The sequence below is a fragment of the Physcomitrium patens genome, chromosome 23 (genome assembly GCF_059467195.1).
Source record: "Physcomitrium patens ecotype Gransden chromosome 23, ASM5946719v1, whole genome shotgun sequence".
In the NCBI taxonomy this organism is placed as follows: Eukaryota; Viridiplantae; Streptophyta; class Bryopsida; order Funariales; family Funariaceae; genus Physcomitrium; species Physcomitrium patens.
This window is the reverse complement of record NC_143432.1, coordinates 8,061,722-8,077,670: the sequence shown is the minus strand read 5'-3', so window position 1 is coordinate 8,077,670 and position 15,949 is coordinate 8,061,722. Positions and strand designations below refer to the sequence as shown.

At 41.0% G+C, this 15,949-nt stretch overlaps 3 protein-coding genes across 7 annotated transcripts; 2 read left to right on the top strand and 1 right to left on the bottom strand.

Annotated features, from left to right (window-relative positions):
• The first annotated feature begins 189 nt into the window (after positions 1-189).
• On the top strand, positions 190-5,394 carry LOC112275588 (putative E3 ubiquitin-protein ligase XBOS34). 4 transcript variants are annotated; one of them, XM_024506069.3, is made up of 11 exons: positions 190-671; positions 1,508-1,646; positions 1,845-1,959; positions 2,090-2,170; positions 2,277-2,365; positions 2,580-2,671; positions 2,768-2,846; positions 3,348-3,407; positions 3,598-3,700; positions 4,068-4,153; positions 4,262-5,394. In XM_024506069.3, exons 2-11 carry the CDS (start codon positions 1,545-1,547, stop codon positions 4,958-4,960), a joined length of 1,506 nt encoding a protein of 501 aa, XP_024361837.1. In that variant the 5' UTR covers positions 190-671; positions 1,508-1,544; the 3' UTR covers positions 4,961-5,394. The 4 variants fall into 4 exon arrangements, with proteins under 4 accessions (XP_024361837.1, XP_024361838.1, XP_090102829.1 ...); XM_024506070.3 differs by having other exon boundaries at positions 219-588; XM_090246703.1 differs by lacking the exon at positions 3,348-3,407 and having other exon boundaries at positions 221-588.
• Positions 5,395-5,488: 94 nt separating this feature from the next.
• On the bottom strand, positions 5,489-8,670 carry LOC112275590 (psbP domain-containing protein 1, chloroplastic). 2 transcript variants are annotated; one of them, XM_024506075.3, is made up of 8 exons: positions 8,422-8,670; positions 7,755-8,047; positions 7,430-7,514; positions 7,203-7,295; positions 6,805-6,855; positions 6,461-6,507; positions 6,078-6,159; positions 5,489-5,873 (listed from the first exon to the last, which is right to left on the bottom strand). In XM_024506075.3, exons 1-8 carry the CDS (start codon positions 8,464-8,466, stop codon positions 5,772-5,774), a joined length of 798 nt encoding a protein of 265 aa, XP_024361843.1. In that variant the 5' UTR covers positions 8,467-8,670; the 3' UTR covers positions 5,489-5,771. The 2 variants fall into 2 exon arrangements, with proteins under 2 accessions (XP_024361843.1, XP_024361844.1); XM_024506076.3 differs by having other exon boundaries at positions 5,599-5,938; positions 8,422-8,664.
• Positions 8,671-11,046: 2,376 nt separating this feature from the next.
• On the top strand, positions 11,047-12,854 carry LOC112275589 (uncharacterized). Its single transcript, XM_024506073.3, has 2 exons — positions 11,047-12,322; positions 12,500-12,854. Exons 1-2 carry the CDS (start codon positions 11,447-11,449, stop codon positions 12,818-12,820), a joined length of 1,197 nt encoding a protein of 398 aa, XP_024361841.1. The 5' UTR covers positions 11,047-11,446; the 3' UTR covers positions 12,821-12,854.
• Positions 12,855-15,949: the final 3,095 nt, after the last annotated feature.

Sequence of the window (15,949 nt, the reverse complement as noted above, 5' to 3'; positions counted from 1 at the left end):
ACATCCCACCAATAGTCCAACGCAGGATTCTTCGCCGCTGTGGCTGTGTCCGATCGCTTACCGCGGTCACCGACAGCCGCGCGGCGAGAGTTTGGCGCCGGGAGGGCGGGGCGGGGAGGGGAGGGGCAACTGGGATGGGGGCAGTTTCCACTGAACTTCGCCTCGTCGCATTCATCATTGTAATCGTTGTGCGTCCTGCCTCGATGGCAATCAATCATCAAGCTGCCTTGCGCTTGCCCCTGCATGCTCCAGATTCATCATTCACCCGTCTTGCCTCCAGCCTCATTACAATCAATCGCCCATTGTAGCGTTACTTGCAACCATTAATTAAGAGAAGTTCACGCTTGCGCACACGCTTGCGTTACCAAGCCGAAACGTCCAATCTTCCGCGTTCTGTTGCCCTTCTTCCGAGCAGAGCTCATCAATCAACGCAATCTGGGTAGTTGGGAACATTTGGCACCTCGGCGGTTGTGGGTTTTTGTGGAATTTGGGATCCGGCTGGGGTGAGAGGAGGAAGCTGTGGATGTTGTTCAGACTTTTATCTAAGAATCATCGTGTGGAGCGGGCAGCGAAGGGGGCGAAGGCAAGGTGAGGGATGTGGTGATTCTGAAGGTTCGGAGGAAGGTTTTGGGGACAATTAGGGCGGAGGAGTTGAGTGGTTTCATCATCAGGTAGGGCGTTGCATTTCCGTAGCGGCGTTGGTCTTGGTGTTGGTTTTGGGTTTTTTCTTCCAGTTGGATGTAGCGAGGTGATGAGGGGTGATGAGGTTGTGGAGGAAGTAGGATTGGGGATTGGATTTGTGGGGCTGCTGCAGGGATCAGTGAAGCTTCAGGATTCCCTGCGTACAACTGCATAGGCTGTGCACTCTGGTGGTGCGCAAAGCGTGTTAGTCATGAAGATGTAGTTTGGGGGTTTCGCAATTGTGGTGCACAGCTTGGTTATGAGCATGAAATTTATGGTTACTAAGTAGCAATTGGGTATTTCATCAGGAATGAAGTTAGACGAGTTTTTGTGGCCGTTTTGAGGGACGGTGTAATCAGAGCTGCGACGCTCAGGAGTTTGTAGATGTTCTTCTGGGTCTTTTGTATTAGCCTTGAGTTGTGTTTGAAAGACGAGGATTGAAGTTGGACGGTGTCTGTAAAATAGCGCAGTGAAGTTTAGGCTGTTGAATGTGAATGCGGGGATTACTGTTTAGTAATAGTATACATGAGTGCACGATACGAGTTGATGATTTGGTTTTGTATATATGTGTATTCATAAATAATTGCACTTAGCAGGGTTGCGCGTCTGAAATTAGTATTGGAAGTTGGCGGGCTGGTCACGCTTTAGTATTTCTATTCCAGGGTTGACGAACTTCTGTTCCGATCACAATGTTCATTTACGAGATACATCGTGGGAGTCATCTCCAGAGGAATAGCTCATTGAAATCACCACTTGTCTGTATTTAGAGGAACTACTAGCGAGCAGTGTGTTTGGTTCACTAAATTTCGACCTCGTCAATTTTCAGAGGGTGTATCTTGATACAATAGCAGCAACGGAATCTGATGGGCAATGGGATGAGCAAAGACGAACAGCTTTATGAAGCTGTCAAGAATTCAAACCATAACGCTGTTAAGTCTCTTCGCCGTGATGGAGCGTCCTTGGAGGTCAGTTTTGAAGGGCTACGAATTTTGTCGTAAGCTTGCTTATTGTATGTAAAGTAATGTTAGAGTTTGGCATTCTGTTATGGGATTTCAGAACTGGTGGATGCAGCTATGATTCTAAATCTGGCCGATGGAAAACCATGTAGCATGCTTTGTGAAGATGTCGTGGGTGGGTGTAATGTTCTGCTGCTTGACATGCAGTGGGTTGACAAAGAGGGACGTACACCGCTAATTCTAGCTTGCACTCGCGGTGACTTGTTTGAGATGGTCTTGACACTTCTTAATCTTGGAGCCAATATAAAACATTATCGGCCAGGTGAGCTGCTCTTTCTACGAAGAAAATGGTTTCTCTTCTCTTATTCTTAGCTGAGACACAACGGCTCATAAAAGCGACTACTGAATAGAATTTGCAGTTTGATTTTAAGTTGGATATCTTTGTAATGCAGGAACTTATGGGGGCTACCCTCTTCATCATGCAGCCAAGCGTGGTCTTGACAAGACAGTCTTGCTTCTTTTATCACGTGGTGGTGCGCTGCCAGATCCTAGCATTATTCAAATTTTACGCTAAATGTTTATGTACAGATAATGCACTTCTGATTCTACATTTCCATTAAAGGTATTGTTGTGATGCAGCTGATCCGTTAGCTGTTAATGACGACTCTCTTACACCATTAGATATGGCTCGCAATCGAGGCCACGTGTCTGTGGTCCGCATGATTGAGGTATTGTTTTATCTCATTTCTTGCTCAGTTGGGGCGTCCTGACATATGGTGGTTGGTAGTTATCTAGGTTTTCGAAAGTGATTTAAGTCCTTGGCACGAATGAACTGGATATGATAGTAGATTTCTGTAGCAGTCGATGGGAGTTGCATGGTGTGCCTGAGGTCGTCAGCATGTACTCAGTTCCGAAACTTACTGGTGATGATGAAAATGGTAGGATCGAATTTGCACATTCAGCGGATTGCTGCGGGAGATGTCTGGACCTGGGTTTTTGGAAGCCCTTGCGCCTAATTGGGTGACCAAGAAAATGTGATTACTCTTTATTCATCTGCTACTTCCTCTAATTTGTTGCATGATAATAGTATGCAAAAGTATTCGAACTGACTCGAGCTTGTGGTTTGGTAGTTGGGCTGTAATTTTGCCAACGGAGACGGACCCCAGGCGAACTCGTAAGTTTGAACTTGTTATCTACCAGTCACCGAAGGTAAATCAACTTTGCTACTATCTCTTCTCGAAGGATGACTCATAATTCTTAGTAGCAGATATTCTTAGTTAACTTGACTTGTCGAAAGTGGCGGGTTACTTTGGTTATGATATCAAGCCTAGGTTTAGATTTTTGGATTCGTTGACATGGTCACAGGGTGCTGATAGATAACTTCTGGCAGAGTGATGATAATGCTGTGTTTGTGAAGAATTAGCACATAACATCTTCACTCCTTTGTAGGCACGTCCTTGCTACCGAAGTTCAGTTTGAGCACCTTTAACTTAATCATCAATATGAGTTTTTATATCTTATTATTCGCCGTTTCACACGGCTTAACAATCTAGTAAAAATGGAGGAACACAGGGTTGTGCAATGTCTAAGATCTTGCAGTAAGAAAATTTAATTACTAGCCCACATGTAGTTCCATGATGTCGCCATCCAAGGCAAAATTTTGAACAAGAAAGGCGTTGATTTTGATTTCAAACATTCGTTTCATGGCAGGTGAGCCTTTGGAATGGAGGGGTTTTGTCACCTCCGGGTCATGTCGCGGGATCCTACAATGTTCGTAAGCTGTTTAGAAAACTGAAGAGATGTCTTGTTCATCCCGTGATCATTCTTCGTTGAAATACAATTAGGCAACTATTTAAGGATTATGAGAGACGGAAGTTTTAAATGAGGTACATGAAAGGCTATCATTCGAATTATCTTCAGATTCTTAGTTCACAAATTCCTTTTAATTGTTTCTGTACAGGTTCCCGTCCCACGGACAATCATCTCATTGTCAAAGGCCGAAATAGAGGAGCTTGATTTAAGCTTAGCAGACCCAGTTGTAATCATCTTGGATCGAAACACTAGTAAGTCTTCTTTTGCATTGGTGCATCTTTAGATCTGGTTGCAGGATTGGATTTTGATCCAGAGCGATTCTGTATCAGTATTACTTCGTGTTGAGCAGTTTAGATCTTGAAATCTGCTGCAATTGTCAAATCAGTTGGTTTATTAGTGACAAAGAGAAGCGGTGTGTATTTTCACCTGTAACCGTAGTTAACTTCCCACAATTATCTCTTCACGAATGTGAGAACAAAGCTCATCTTTTCCATCCGTCATTGAAAACTGAAGCGCTGTTGTGTAATTTTTGTGTCAGCAGTTCATCATTAGCTTAGAGAAAGAGAACGCTAACCTTAAACAAATGACTAAGCATCGGCGCTTTGTGAATATTAACAGAAACAAAATACAAGTTCTTAGCAGAATCAGAGGGTGATAAGGCTCAACTGGAACGGTTCTATAAGGCTTGCAAGGGCGTTCCTCAGGTATAGAGTTGCATAACGTAGACGAAATTTGAATTAGGATCTTTTCATTTGTTTCTATTTATTCTGGAAATCTTTTGTTTTTATGATTTTCGGTTTCTCTTTGTACAGGTTGCCCCTACACCAAGTGGATATCCTAGTGCCCCGCAAGCTGTTCTCCAAGGGTTGACAGCGCTCACTCACTCTATTGCCCAACCTCAAGCACAACAACCAGCAGGTGCTTCTCCAGCAACTGCTCATGGTCCTGCTTCTCAAAGTGTCAGGAACCCTGCAGAGTTATCAGAGGAAGCTGCTCTGAAGCTGGCTATCGATGCCTCCCTACGTACTGCTACTCTTGAAGGGATCTCAGTGGATCATCTTACAGATCCTGATGATTTAATCAATGAAAATACCGGCCATTCTCAGTATGGTGGATGGGGTTCTGCTAATGAGGCAGGACCTAGTCGCGTTTCGGAATTGTCCGAGGACCCTTCTGAAGTTTCAGGAGTTCTTAGTGAAGCATCCCCAAGCTCAACTATTCCTCCTCCTTCTGCTCCTCCACTCCCCATCCGATATCCATCTATTGATATTCCCTCTGCAGATTCACGATATTCTGCTGTGGCAGCATCGGTATCAACATCTAAAGCCGAGGAAAAGGAAAATGGGGGCCAGTGTGTTGTCTGCTGGGATGCCCCAGCTCAAGGTGTGTGCATCCCTTGTGGTCATTTGGCTGGTTGCATGGAGTGTTTGTCAGAAATCAAGGCCAAATCCTGGGGTTGTCCTGTTTGCCGGGCTGCTATTGATCAAGTTATTAGAGTTTATGCGGTTTAGTGTTACTAGTTAATCTGGGTATTCAGTGTACATAAAGTTGAAGCGGGATTTAGTTCATTGGTGCAAATAGCTTGGAAATAGGATTCAAGTTTGTTCGCAGTAGGCTTCCTCTTATACATTAATGGTCGAAATGTCAAGAGTAATGAACCATAGAGAATATCGTAATTCATGGATTTTTCAAGTCATTTGATGTAGATGATTTATAGAGACTGGATGTTGAAGGGCTTGAACAAACCGCAAAACAGTAGAGAGAGTTTGATTGGATTCGTCACCATTGAATAGTTACTTTTCAAGCCCATTTTTGGTGCATAGTTGAGTGTATTGGCTGAAAGGTCCACTTATTAGTAAGTGTGGGTGCAATGTAGATTTGGCTATGTTTAATACTATTAAAAGGTGTTCCGGCTGCAAATGGCAGCTGTCATTTTTTACCTGTATGTAAGGCCTCGTAGATTGAGAATTGTGTAAGTTGTACTTACTCTCCGTCAACTGTTTGTATACAATTAGATCAATAAATTATAAAGTACTCGATTGCATAACACCATAATACTTTACTTTCAGTTGCACATAACACTCCTTATTTTGAAATAACTTGTAAAGAATCGGGATTTCTGAAAAAAAAATTAAAAAAAAAAAACAAAAAATTATAAAATGAACTGCAAATATTTTAGTGAGAAGAAAACTCCATATAGTTCAATTGCGCGTCGTATCACAAGAATTCTCTGGGTTCGCTACAATGAGGGACCACCAACGGTTGCAGAAACATGGATATGGTCCATCGCAATCCTCAACCCGCAGTCATCCTCGTGATCAGTTACATAAGCGTTGTCTGCTTGAAATTGTCTGTAACAGACTTCATGCAACTTGCATAGCTCGACCACAACTCCTCTGGAACTTGTAGAGTCAAAGAAAGCACCTGAGAGCATAACATCTGAATCAGGTGCAGAAAGGTCGCTGGTATAAACGTCAAGGATTATTTACCTGCAGGAGTATTCAGCAACAAGGGGAACTTTACAATACATAACCATTTGAGACAAAGTACTTCGATGATATAATAAGATTGATTGTGTCCTTTGTTAGGTTGCACGTCATAAACAGGCTAAGATCAATTTATTCTAACCTTTCGGTCTGTTCGAATCAGCTTTGTCAGCAGGTGCCGCTGTTTTGAACCCGCTTCAACAGATAGTTCAAATGAATAGATTCTGCAGATCAACTCCACAATACTCTAGGTTACGAACCTGCCCGGTCAATCTTTTCGTGTCCAACTATATTTCCTTAGGAACTGGTTAACAATAACCACCTTCTTTAGCAAACTTTGCATCTAGATGCTACTATGTGATTGTAAGTTAGAAAGTTTTATACAGCTAAATAGACTACCATGTTTACCACATTGCCTGGAGGTAACAAAGAACCCCCAGGGATTCTAGCATCGTCTGTGATTTCTCAAGAGTGGTTTGTATTGATCTTTAAAATGTGGGGAAATCCCAGTAAGTCTTTGTGTACCTGTTGCTAGACTCATCTTCCTTCAGAACAACTCCTAGCAGCTCTGCCTACATGATACGGATTTCAGACTTGAATTTAACGTTCATTAAAAGATTCCTTCAAAGACTTCATTTAATATATAAAATTCAATGCAACTAGTACAATAGGTACACAGCTAAAAAGCCATTATGAGAAACAATTTACAAAAATTACAAGGAAAGTTGTCGTTCGTCACATATCAAGTGATTCTTTTAAACTTGAACACGAATATTTTCACACCTGTGAATGAGTGTCAGTCGAAGAGCATAAATAATACACTTACTCATAGATTCAACTTATTTTCTTTGAGATATGAATGATCAAACCTTGCTTATGGTAGGGGATTTCAGGTATTGAGCGATAATTGCTCCTCCAACCTGTGCATCAGAATTTTGGACATCCACATGGATTAACAATAGGTTATTCACCGTAAGAAGTTACAGTAGGTATACACCAACTTCTATATATATATATATATATATATATATATTCAAAAACAGTAGTATGTTCAAATTAAAGTAAATTTAAACACGAGGTATTCCTGTTCAAATCCTGAAAACCAACTGACAGCACGACCATAAAAAATATGCAATTGTTAACTTTATTTCATCTTCTATTTCTCATATAATCCAACGAAGTTTGACATGTTCAGTTCAAAACATAAACAGCTCAACTTTGCAATAATACTACAGCCTTCATACGTAATTCATGTGGGGCTTATTACCTCTTCCGCTGAGCCTGACAAAGTTCCGGATTGAACAGGACTAGTGAAGATGCTCATATTCAATTCCGAAACCTCTGGATCATGAGCCAAAACCTGCATAGAGATTACCCCGAATTATTGTCCGTGTGCAACAATTGTAACGACTTAAAATCAAAGAAAGTCATTTACTCACGCACATTCTACTGCACAGGTTAGAATTGCGGTGGATAGTGTAGTGCAAAAATGACCTCGATTCCGCGAATTTTATCACGAACCCAGCATTCAGGATAAGCATAATCGTATCCATTAGCCTGCACTCTCTTCAGTGAACACCTGTCAAACCATCGGTTCATTCTCAGAATCATCATTTTGATACATACGTTAAAATATATCAATTGAGCGAAGCCGACCCAGAATCAAGAGCGGCACCAGATTGAAGCAGAAAAAAAAAGGAAAAAAAAAGACGAAACAGCATCGCAATTACTTGCGCCACAGCCAGCCTTCTGCAGTGCAAGTTTAAGTGGAACTTAGAGGCATGAATGGAATTGTGGACACCAATTGAATGGCCATTACTGTGTATTAGCCGAGTCCATGGCCATTTCAGCACTCAATGCTGGTGGGCAGGAGATGAGAATTGCTGCCAACAACGGGACAGTGAAACTAGCACCAGGATTTACGCCACGCTTAGATGAGATGTCGTAACCCAATTCCGATTTTCCCAATTCAGCAACCGCAACACTCCTTGCAGCAACAGCGATGAAATTGGATTGACAATGTAGCAACTTCTTATCCCAGCATCGTCTCACATTGAAACCCTCAGAACCCAACCCACTAATTCGTGGCCTGTATAGCGCTCCTACAACTGGCTGCGTTTCCAGATTCCCGTTCATCAGATTACCACGGCGATAGAGTTGAAAAACAACACACGATTCGTTCACAGCATAGCAAAACTACACATTACCAGAGGAACAAAACCGAAATTTGCCATGAATGTCCAAAAAGAAAAACCAATGAATCAGCACCCAATTACCACACTGCCCAATTCTCCACACCACAAACTACTGAAAACCACATCATATATCTCTAGATGTGTCCAGACGCATGAACGAAGTGCTATACCTCCAGGTTTCAGAGGAGTTACGCATCAAATCAGTTCAAAACGAATGCATCAAATCACGAGGATTAACACCAACATTGACAACAACTTCAATGAGTAAAAAAACGAGGATATGGAAGGTACCTGAAGGAGAGTCATGGTGCAGTTGCAACAGGCAGAGAGCAACATGGGTACGAACTAAGAGTTCCGAAAACCCTCCACAGGCTTCTAATCCACACAATGAAGACGGAGACGGAGTTCTCGGTTCCCAGTTCCCAGAAGCTCTCGGAAAGTCCCGGAACACGTCGATGGAGCCGGAACAATCTGCCTTCACAGTTCACGGCGCGAAGAATGCTTGGGTGTGCATCGATGAAGATGAGATTCAATGGCGAGATGACTACTCTCGGGTTCACTTCTTCCTCTTCCGCCATTACGATGGAAAGTACGAGCCCCTACCTTTCATTCTTTCGCTTTTTCTGGAAAAGAATTTGGTTCGATGACGCACGATTAGATTCCAATAAATTTGCTATTGAATCAGCCATCAGTAGCTAGCATTTATGAGCGAGGCAGCTCGGAACCTTACGAAGCTTGTGGAATGACCCGCTGATTCCTCATTCCTGGGTGCAATTCTTACCTTTCAGAGCTCCAACATTCGAGCAAAGGCAAATTGAGGTGGTGATGTCTGAGATACAAGCCCGTTCGCTAGCTCATGCTCGGAGTGCTGCATTGGCACGGGCTTGGGCTGGTTCGGAGCGTAGCACACGAATGCAGAATGCACTCATTGTTCTTCTCGCCTCAACTTCAGATCCTTTCTCAAAGCGCTACAAGCACTTCCGACGCAGATTCACACCATGGACTACAGTTAGAGGAGGTCATCGATGCTCCCCACAGAGAAAGTCACTGAGTTTCCGAAGATCAAAAGAATGAAGCTGCTTTCATGACGCGAAGTGGACCCAGAGCTAGCAGCTATATCCTCGAGCTGTTAGTGGGTATTTGCAACAGTGGGAGGCATTCGGAGGCGAATATCGATTCTCGCAGACATAACCAAGTGGAGTCATCCATTCGGAAGTGCTTTGCAGGAGGCTTGATCACACCCACAGGCGTAAGGAAGATTGCTCCGGGTTTGCAAAAGTCTCTTTTCCGCTGTGACGATTCCAGCAAGTTTGATCGCGATCTTCTAGGCCCTGGAGGCGTAGCGGTGCTTCTAAAGCTTGTTCCGATGCTGAGATGAATGAGATGGGGTATCTGAATTCCGCAACAAGGATCATCGCCGCACACTGTAGCCTTCACCGATGGATTCAGAGCCAAGCATCAGTGAATGCAGTGTGCCGAATATCTTCCTCGCTGTGCAGAATAGCAGTGGTCATGCATTAAGGGTGTTTGGTACCTTATGTCCAGTATTCAGTTAATTTTTTTCCCTCGTAGCTTCTCAGTTGTGATGCTGTTTTAGACCTGTGATGTTTCTATTTGCCGCCTTTACTCCAATTCTTCTTACTATATCCAATATGCTGTAGCAGTGAGTGTGTTAATTTAGTTAACTCCTGCGAACATGAAGCGAGTCGTGCGGAGGGCACGGTTGGTGTGCCGCAGTAGTCATGCGACACTTACGTACCATAGAATGGTGACGGCATGTAGATCAGTTATTCACATCCGTTCTAGTCTAGATGGTTAGGATACTCGGGCGGCTCGGGGCTCCGTGAAAGCCGGAGACGATTTTTCGACCCAGATCCGATTTTCTAGGAAGATGGATAGTTGGGATTATATGTATTGATTGTGTGTTCTACCCTCTGCGTAACCATCAGTGTTGTGAAATGCGTCAGTAGCTGATCATTTTGCACCTAATTCGAATAGTTTTGGTCGAGATGGATAAGAATGGGGTAGCTGGTCGGGCCAGAGCACAGCTGAAGGGTAAATCTCTTGCCCTTCACGCAGTCGCAGGGCCAGTGGGCGATTCGGAGGAAAGATTCACACAGGTAGAAACTCTATCAACAGACGAATCCACTAGAAATAGAAGAGTATTGAATAATATTTCGCAAGCCAACAGTGGAAATTCAAGCTGGGCGAGGGCGGAAAACAAAGGAGGCACAATGGAGTTCACAACGGAGAAGGAACAGCACGCAGAATCGGCGCATGTGGCATACCCAGTTACTGGACATCAAATAAACAGGTAACTTCGGAACTCACTCTCCATTGGCTTCCAGTTTTTGGCGCGGTAGACGAAAATGTATGTCGTACCCCCCCCCCCCCCCCCCCCCCCCCCCCCAACACACTTCACTGAAGAGAGTACAAACTCCCTCACCCATGGGTTGCAATATTGCCGATCCTCATGCGGGATTCATGGAAGGGACCCCAGAAGACAGCCAGGACATGAATCTCGTAGTATTTCGGGCAATTCAGAACCATGTACAGCAGCGTAGATTTAAGGGAGAGCAGATGCTGAGGAAGTATCCACAACTTGGTTTAACATTCTCCAACTCGGAGTTTCAAGAGGTTGAAGCGCTGGTCAAATAAATAGCGCCTGGCCTAATTAGTTACCTCACTCTCCACTACCCACATCATCAACAAACGCAGAGCTTACCAAAGTTTGGAGATGAGCAAAACGGATTAGGCTCAAATCTAACCAAAGAGATGTACCCGGACATCATACAAAGACAATTATCTGAGAAGGCATTGGAAGAACCTGAAACAGTAGAGGAACCGAAGGAAACACCTGAGAGTCCTGTTAAAACAGAGCCATTGAGGATAACTCTGGAACCAGATCGATTTCAAGAATACAAAACGAGGATGAACAACCTCTCAAAATACATGGTATTAGGACACATTGCAGGACGCACTCCTGGGGCTAGGAAATTAACAATATGGGCTAGTTCCTCTCTACACAGATCCTTCCGCCAATTGACGATCCGTTCCAACAATTATTTTGAGATTCTCTCAAGAAGAGGGACGGATCCACACGTTGGCGGAACAAAGATACAGGCTGGATGACAATGAGATAACCTTCAATGCCTGGTCACCGTATTTTAACTCAGACGCACCATTCGACAAATCCAGCCTGAAAACGTGTTTCTGGGCACAAATCTGCGAGCTCCCACCTTTCCTAAGAACACATGACTTCCTAAGGGAAACATTCTTGGCATTCTCTGAAGTACTATTTGTAGATGATACCGATATGTATCTCAGTAGGCTATCAGGACCACGGGTCCGCATTCTTACAGAGGATGTGAAGAAATTACCGCAATCTATTTTGCTCCCTCAACTTGACGAGGAAGGTGAGATGAAATACTCGCTAGAATACAGCGGGTTACACTCACAGTGCAGTAGATGTCGCTCATTTGAACATAAGGTTCAATCTTGTCCAATCCCCAAATGCCCAATCATGGAAAAACCTAGGAGAACAAGTGGGAAGGAAAGGAGGGGAGAACAAATGACAACCTTGATTCGAACTGCTCATGAAACCGACACTAATACACCACGAACACAAAAGTTTACATGGAAGCCCAAAAGAGATCCACCCATCAGTCAGCCCAAGACGAGATTAGAGGGTACACAAGGCTATAATACTTATACGATGGACGGTAGATTTTGGACTGCACTTGCACCAAACAGCGGCTTCGAAGGACAAGCAGCATCTGCTGTAATTATCCCAACCTTCCACAGACACTCCGGGGGCATAATCGAGACATTGATGACGATTGACAAATCCCCTTTCTCATTCTATCTTACACAGGGACGCGACGAGAAAACATGGGCAATGAAAACAGCACAAACACATTTAGTGAATCAAATCATGCTACATCTTCGTAAAAGAATCGTCCTCAAGCACAAACATGTCAACCCGATTCGAACGTGGGAGGAGACATCCTGGATCTATCACTGGACTCAACCTACTCCTGATAAATATCTATGTATCATGGTGGCGTTAGTAGAATACAACCCAGAAATCTGTACCATGAGAAGTATGAGTGGACTTCAGTGGCGAAAACTCCCACCAACTATCCAAGAAAATATATCACATCAAATTCGGCTTGGAGCCCAAGCATGGCAGGTAGAGAACACTCACCTTGCAACCTTCTAGGCCTAACTACACCAAGCCTACCACAAGAGAATAAAACTCATAACACCACTGCCTTTGGTACTGAAGAACCGGATGGGGAGTCCGAAACCCCTGAAACGGACATACCAGATGGATAGTCAGTTGACTCTCGCGTCGTACAATGTACAGGGTCTCGGCAGAGATCACACCGGGATACGCAAACGACGGAAGATAAGGGATTTCTTGCGGAAATCTCAACCACGACCGGACGTCCTTTTGATCCAAGAACACAAGTTATCACCAGATGAAGGGAGTAAACATGGAAATCAAATGGGTTTTAAAAACGGGGCTTCTTTCTGGAATGAGGCCATTTACTATGCGAATAAGGATAGTTTCAAGGGAGGTACAGCCATTCTAATCTCAGACAAGGTAACCAATATAGTTAGGGAGCATGGGGTTATTATGGGAGAAGAGCGCAATTTGTTATTATACAATGGTCCCCGAGAATGAAAATTGGCATCATTAATACTTATGCCTTTAACTATATTGGCTCCCGCACAAGGTTATGGAACAAAATTAGACAGTATCCACTACCAGATGCTCATTAGATAATAGGTGGAGATTTTAATATTATTGAACAATTGGAGGATAAATAAGGTGGACAACCAACGACAGCCGCTAAACTAGGGAAATCATAGCATGGGAGAATTGATGGTTCATTTTGGTTTTCATGATATCTTTAGAGCCAATGAATTTTGAAAAGCAAACAACAAACAATTTTTCTGGGATAATTGTCGCTCAGCCCTTGATATGATTTGCTTGAGGTTAGATAGATGCTACTTGAATCAAAACTTAACTCAAGTTGGAGGACTTATAGCGATCTGGCCCATATTGGCACATGTTTTGGATCATGTGCCAATTTTTGTGAAAATCCAGTTCAAACGTACACAAGCTAAACAGAATACCAAGCTCAACCAATTTTTGCTATCAATAGAAGAAAAGCCCCTCTTGTTAGCCAAATGGCAGCCCACAATGACTATTCACTCTAGTCAAATATGGAATGAGAAGTTTGTGGAGGGTATAAAAGCAGTAAAAATTTATAATATCGGGAGAACTGTTGCACACAAGGCAGAAAACAGGGAAAAATATTTAGCACAATTCAACCCAATCTTTGAAGTAGAAATGGAACTACAAATGGATTGGAATAATCAGACAGCCTGAGATAAGTTGAATATAGTGTCATGATGTAACACAACTAATAGGTAAAAAGGGTGAAGAAATTATTATATTATAAAAAATCTTACTTCAAATATTGTAGCAAATTATTTTAGAAAATAGACAATAGTCCAAAAGAAAGTAAAATTAAAGGTATAAATGCTACCTTTTTCCAAAGCAGGCTTTTACTTACTTTGTGAGGCCATAAATAAAGCAAAACAAGGTAGATTAGAAAAATAAAGAATATGAACATATGTAGAAGAAAGTTAGGAGTTGAATTAGCAAAAACTAACTCAAAAAGATAAAATTTGATACCCAAAGAGGACCAATTATTAACCTAGGTCGAAATCAGATCCTAAGGCACAAAATAGAGCATCTATGGCAACTTGGGGGTTCTTTTGTATATTAAAGAGTGGAGTTAGAGAGTAGACTTAAAAAGGTTTCTTTAAGCATTGATTTTGAGTGATTTGAGTGTAATGACTTTGCAAGAGCTTTGCAAAGTCATAATTGTTTTGAGTGACTCTAGAATTTGTAAAATAAAAAGAATATTATATTTTGGAGAATTTCCTGAGTTTGGTAATAGATCTATGGTTTAAATTTTGAGTACTTATGAGAATATTTGTTTGAAATATATGCTATAAGTTTGAATTTGATCAAATAGTTGTATTGAAGGTTATTGAATTTCAAGTAGGTTGAGGTCTTAGAAATTGGACTTTGAGAGGCAGTTAGTATTTCTAAAATCTTCAACAATCTACTAATTGGATTGAGATAAAATTTATATATAAAGATAATAAACTTGATTTTCTATAAATATATGAAATTTTAAAATAATTGAATAATTTAAAAATGAGATATTGGTATTGGAAGTATAACATTCAAATTGGAGTAGAATGATGGTTAATACTTAAGCAGATTTTAGGATTTTTTCTCTATTTGGTAAATACAATTATCTTCAAATTTTGTTTGCTTATTATTCAAATAGTTGTTGAAAAGTATATAAATTTTTAAGCAAGATCAATGGTTTATTTGATAGATATTGAGGTTCTAAATAGTACTAGAATTAGATTGAATTGATTAAGGTTTGGTTAGGATTTGATTTACGATTAGAATTTGGTTTAGGGTTTGGTTTAGGGTTTAGGTTTTTTCTAGGTTTTGATCTAAGATTTAGGGTTTATCTAAGGTTTGGTCTAAGCTTTAGGATTTGTCTAGGATTTGGATTAGGATTTAGGGTTTGTCTAGGGTTTGATTTAGGATTTAGGATTTGTCTAAGATTTGATTGAAGTCCATTAGGGTTTCAACAAGGATTAAATTAAAATATGGTTGAGATTTATTTAAGATATATTTGTGATATTCTAATATTTTTTAGGATTTCTTAAAGATTCTTTTAAGGTTTATTGTGGATTTTCTTTCAACTCCTTTAAGATTTCTTATTATTTCTCTTGTAATTTCTTTAAGGTTTTTTTTAAATTTTTTTAAAGCTTGTTTAGCATTGTTAAGGTTTAATTAGATTTTATTTAGTATTCTATTAGACTTAAGATTTTTTTGTAGAAATTTCCATTCTACCTTCTATAGCCAGGTGCCCAATGCATTCTTAAGCAAGACTTCACATAATATGACAACGACACAAATGAACCTACACATACATTGGCAAAACCTGTTGGAGGCCCGACATGATCAAAAGATGTCAAAATGGATAAGGATAGGAGATAAATGTATAAAGGAATTTTTCAAATATCATAACGAGAACAAGAAATTCACCTCAATCCGAGAGCTCATGGACAATAGTAGGGCACTAACAGACCCTACTTCTATACAACATTATATAGATGGTACTATAAACAACTTTACTCAAGAGATGACGACGTAGAAAATATTAATATAGTTAGACAAGAGTGCTTATGTAGTATTCTAATAAAAATAACTACAAAATAAGGTCAAAAGCTTACAATGATTTCTACTAGCAAAGAGGTTGCAGACGCTATTAAAGTCCTATCTACTGGCAAAGTGGTAGGCATTGATGGAATTCCAATGAAATTTTTTTAGGAAAACTAAGATGATTTAGAACCAAATATTATGGGATCGGTCAAGGTTTTTGAGACTAAAACTCTATTTAGATCTCTCAACACAAGCAAAATTACTCTTCTTTTCAAAGATAAGAACTTATTTATTTTTTTTTTACTAACTTTTTCCTCATTTCATTATTTGATTTAATATAAAAAATAATTACAAAGATTATGGCAAATAGAATGATTGAATACCTTCATATATGAATCATGAGCTCTCAAGTTGCATTCGTTCTTGGTAAGTGTATTTTTGAGAATATTTTTATAGCCCAATCAGCAATAGAATGGACAGTTGATAGTAATCAGCCTACAATCCTCCTTTTATTGGATTTCAAAAAGTCTACAATCAGATTAGGTAGAA

What these genes read in the sequence shown, in the direction of transcription:
- LOC112275588 (XM_024506069.3), top strand. Translation starts at nt 1,545, where the DNA reads ATGGGCAATGGGATGAGCAAAGACGAACAGCTTTATGAAGCTGTCAAG. An exon ending in AATTGGGTGACCAAGAAAAT is followed by an intron (nt 2,672 to 2,767) that starts GTGATTACTCTT and finishes GTGGTTTGGTAG; the next exon opens with TTGGGCTGTAATTTTGCCAA. An exon ending in ATGTCGCGGGATCCTACAAT is followed by an intron (nt 3,408 to 3,597) that starts GTTCGTAAGCTG and finishes GTTTCTGTACAG; the next exon opens with GTTCCCGTCCCACGGACAAT.
- LOC112275590 (XM_024506075.3), bottom strand. Translation starts at nt 8,466, where the DNA reads ATGTTGCTCTCTGCCTGTTGCAACTGCACCATGACTCTCCTTCAG. An exon ending in ATGGACTCGGCTAATACACA is followed by an intron (nt 7,515 to 7,754) that starts GTAATGGCCATT and finishes ATGGTTTGACAG; the next exon opens with GTGTTCACTGAAGAGAGTGC. An exon ending in TGATTCGAACAGACCGAAAG is followed by an intron (nt 5,874 to 6,077) that starts GTTAGAATAAAT and finishes TTATGCTCTCAG; the next exon opens with GTGCTTTCTTTGACTCTACA.
- LOC112275589 (XM_024506073.3), top strand. Translation starts at nt 11,447, where the DNA reads ATGTATCTCAGTAGGCTATCAGGACCACGGGTCCGCATTCTTACAGAG. An exon ending in TTGGAGCCCAAGCATGGCAG is followed by an intron (nt 12,323 to 12,499) that starts GTAGAGAACACT and finishes TACAATGTACAG; the next exon opens with GGTCTCGGCAGAGATCACAC.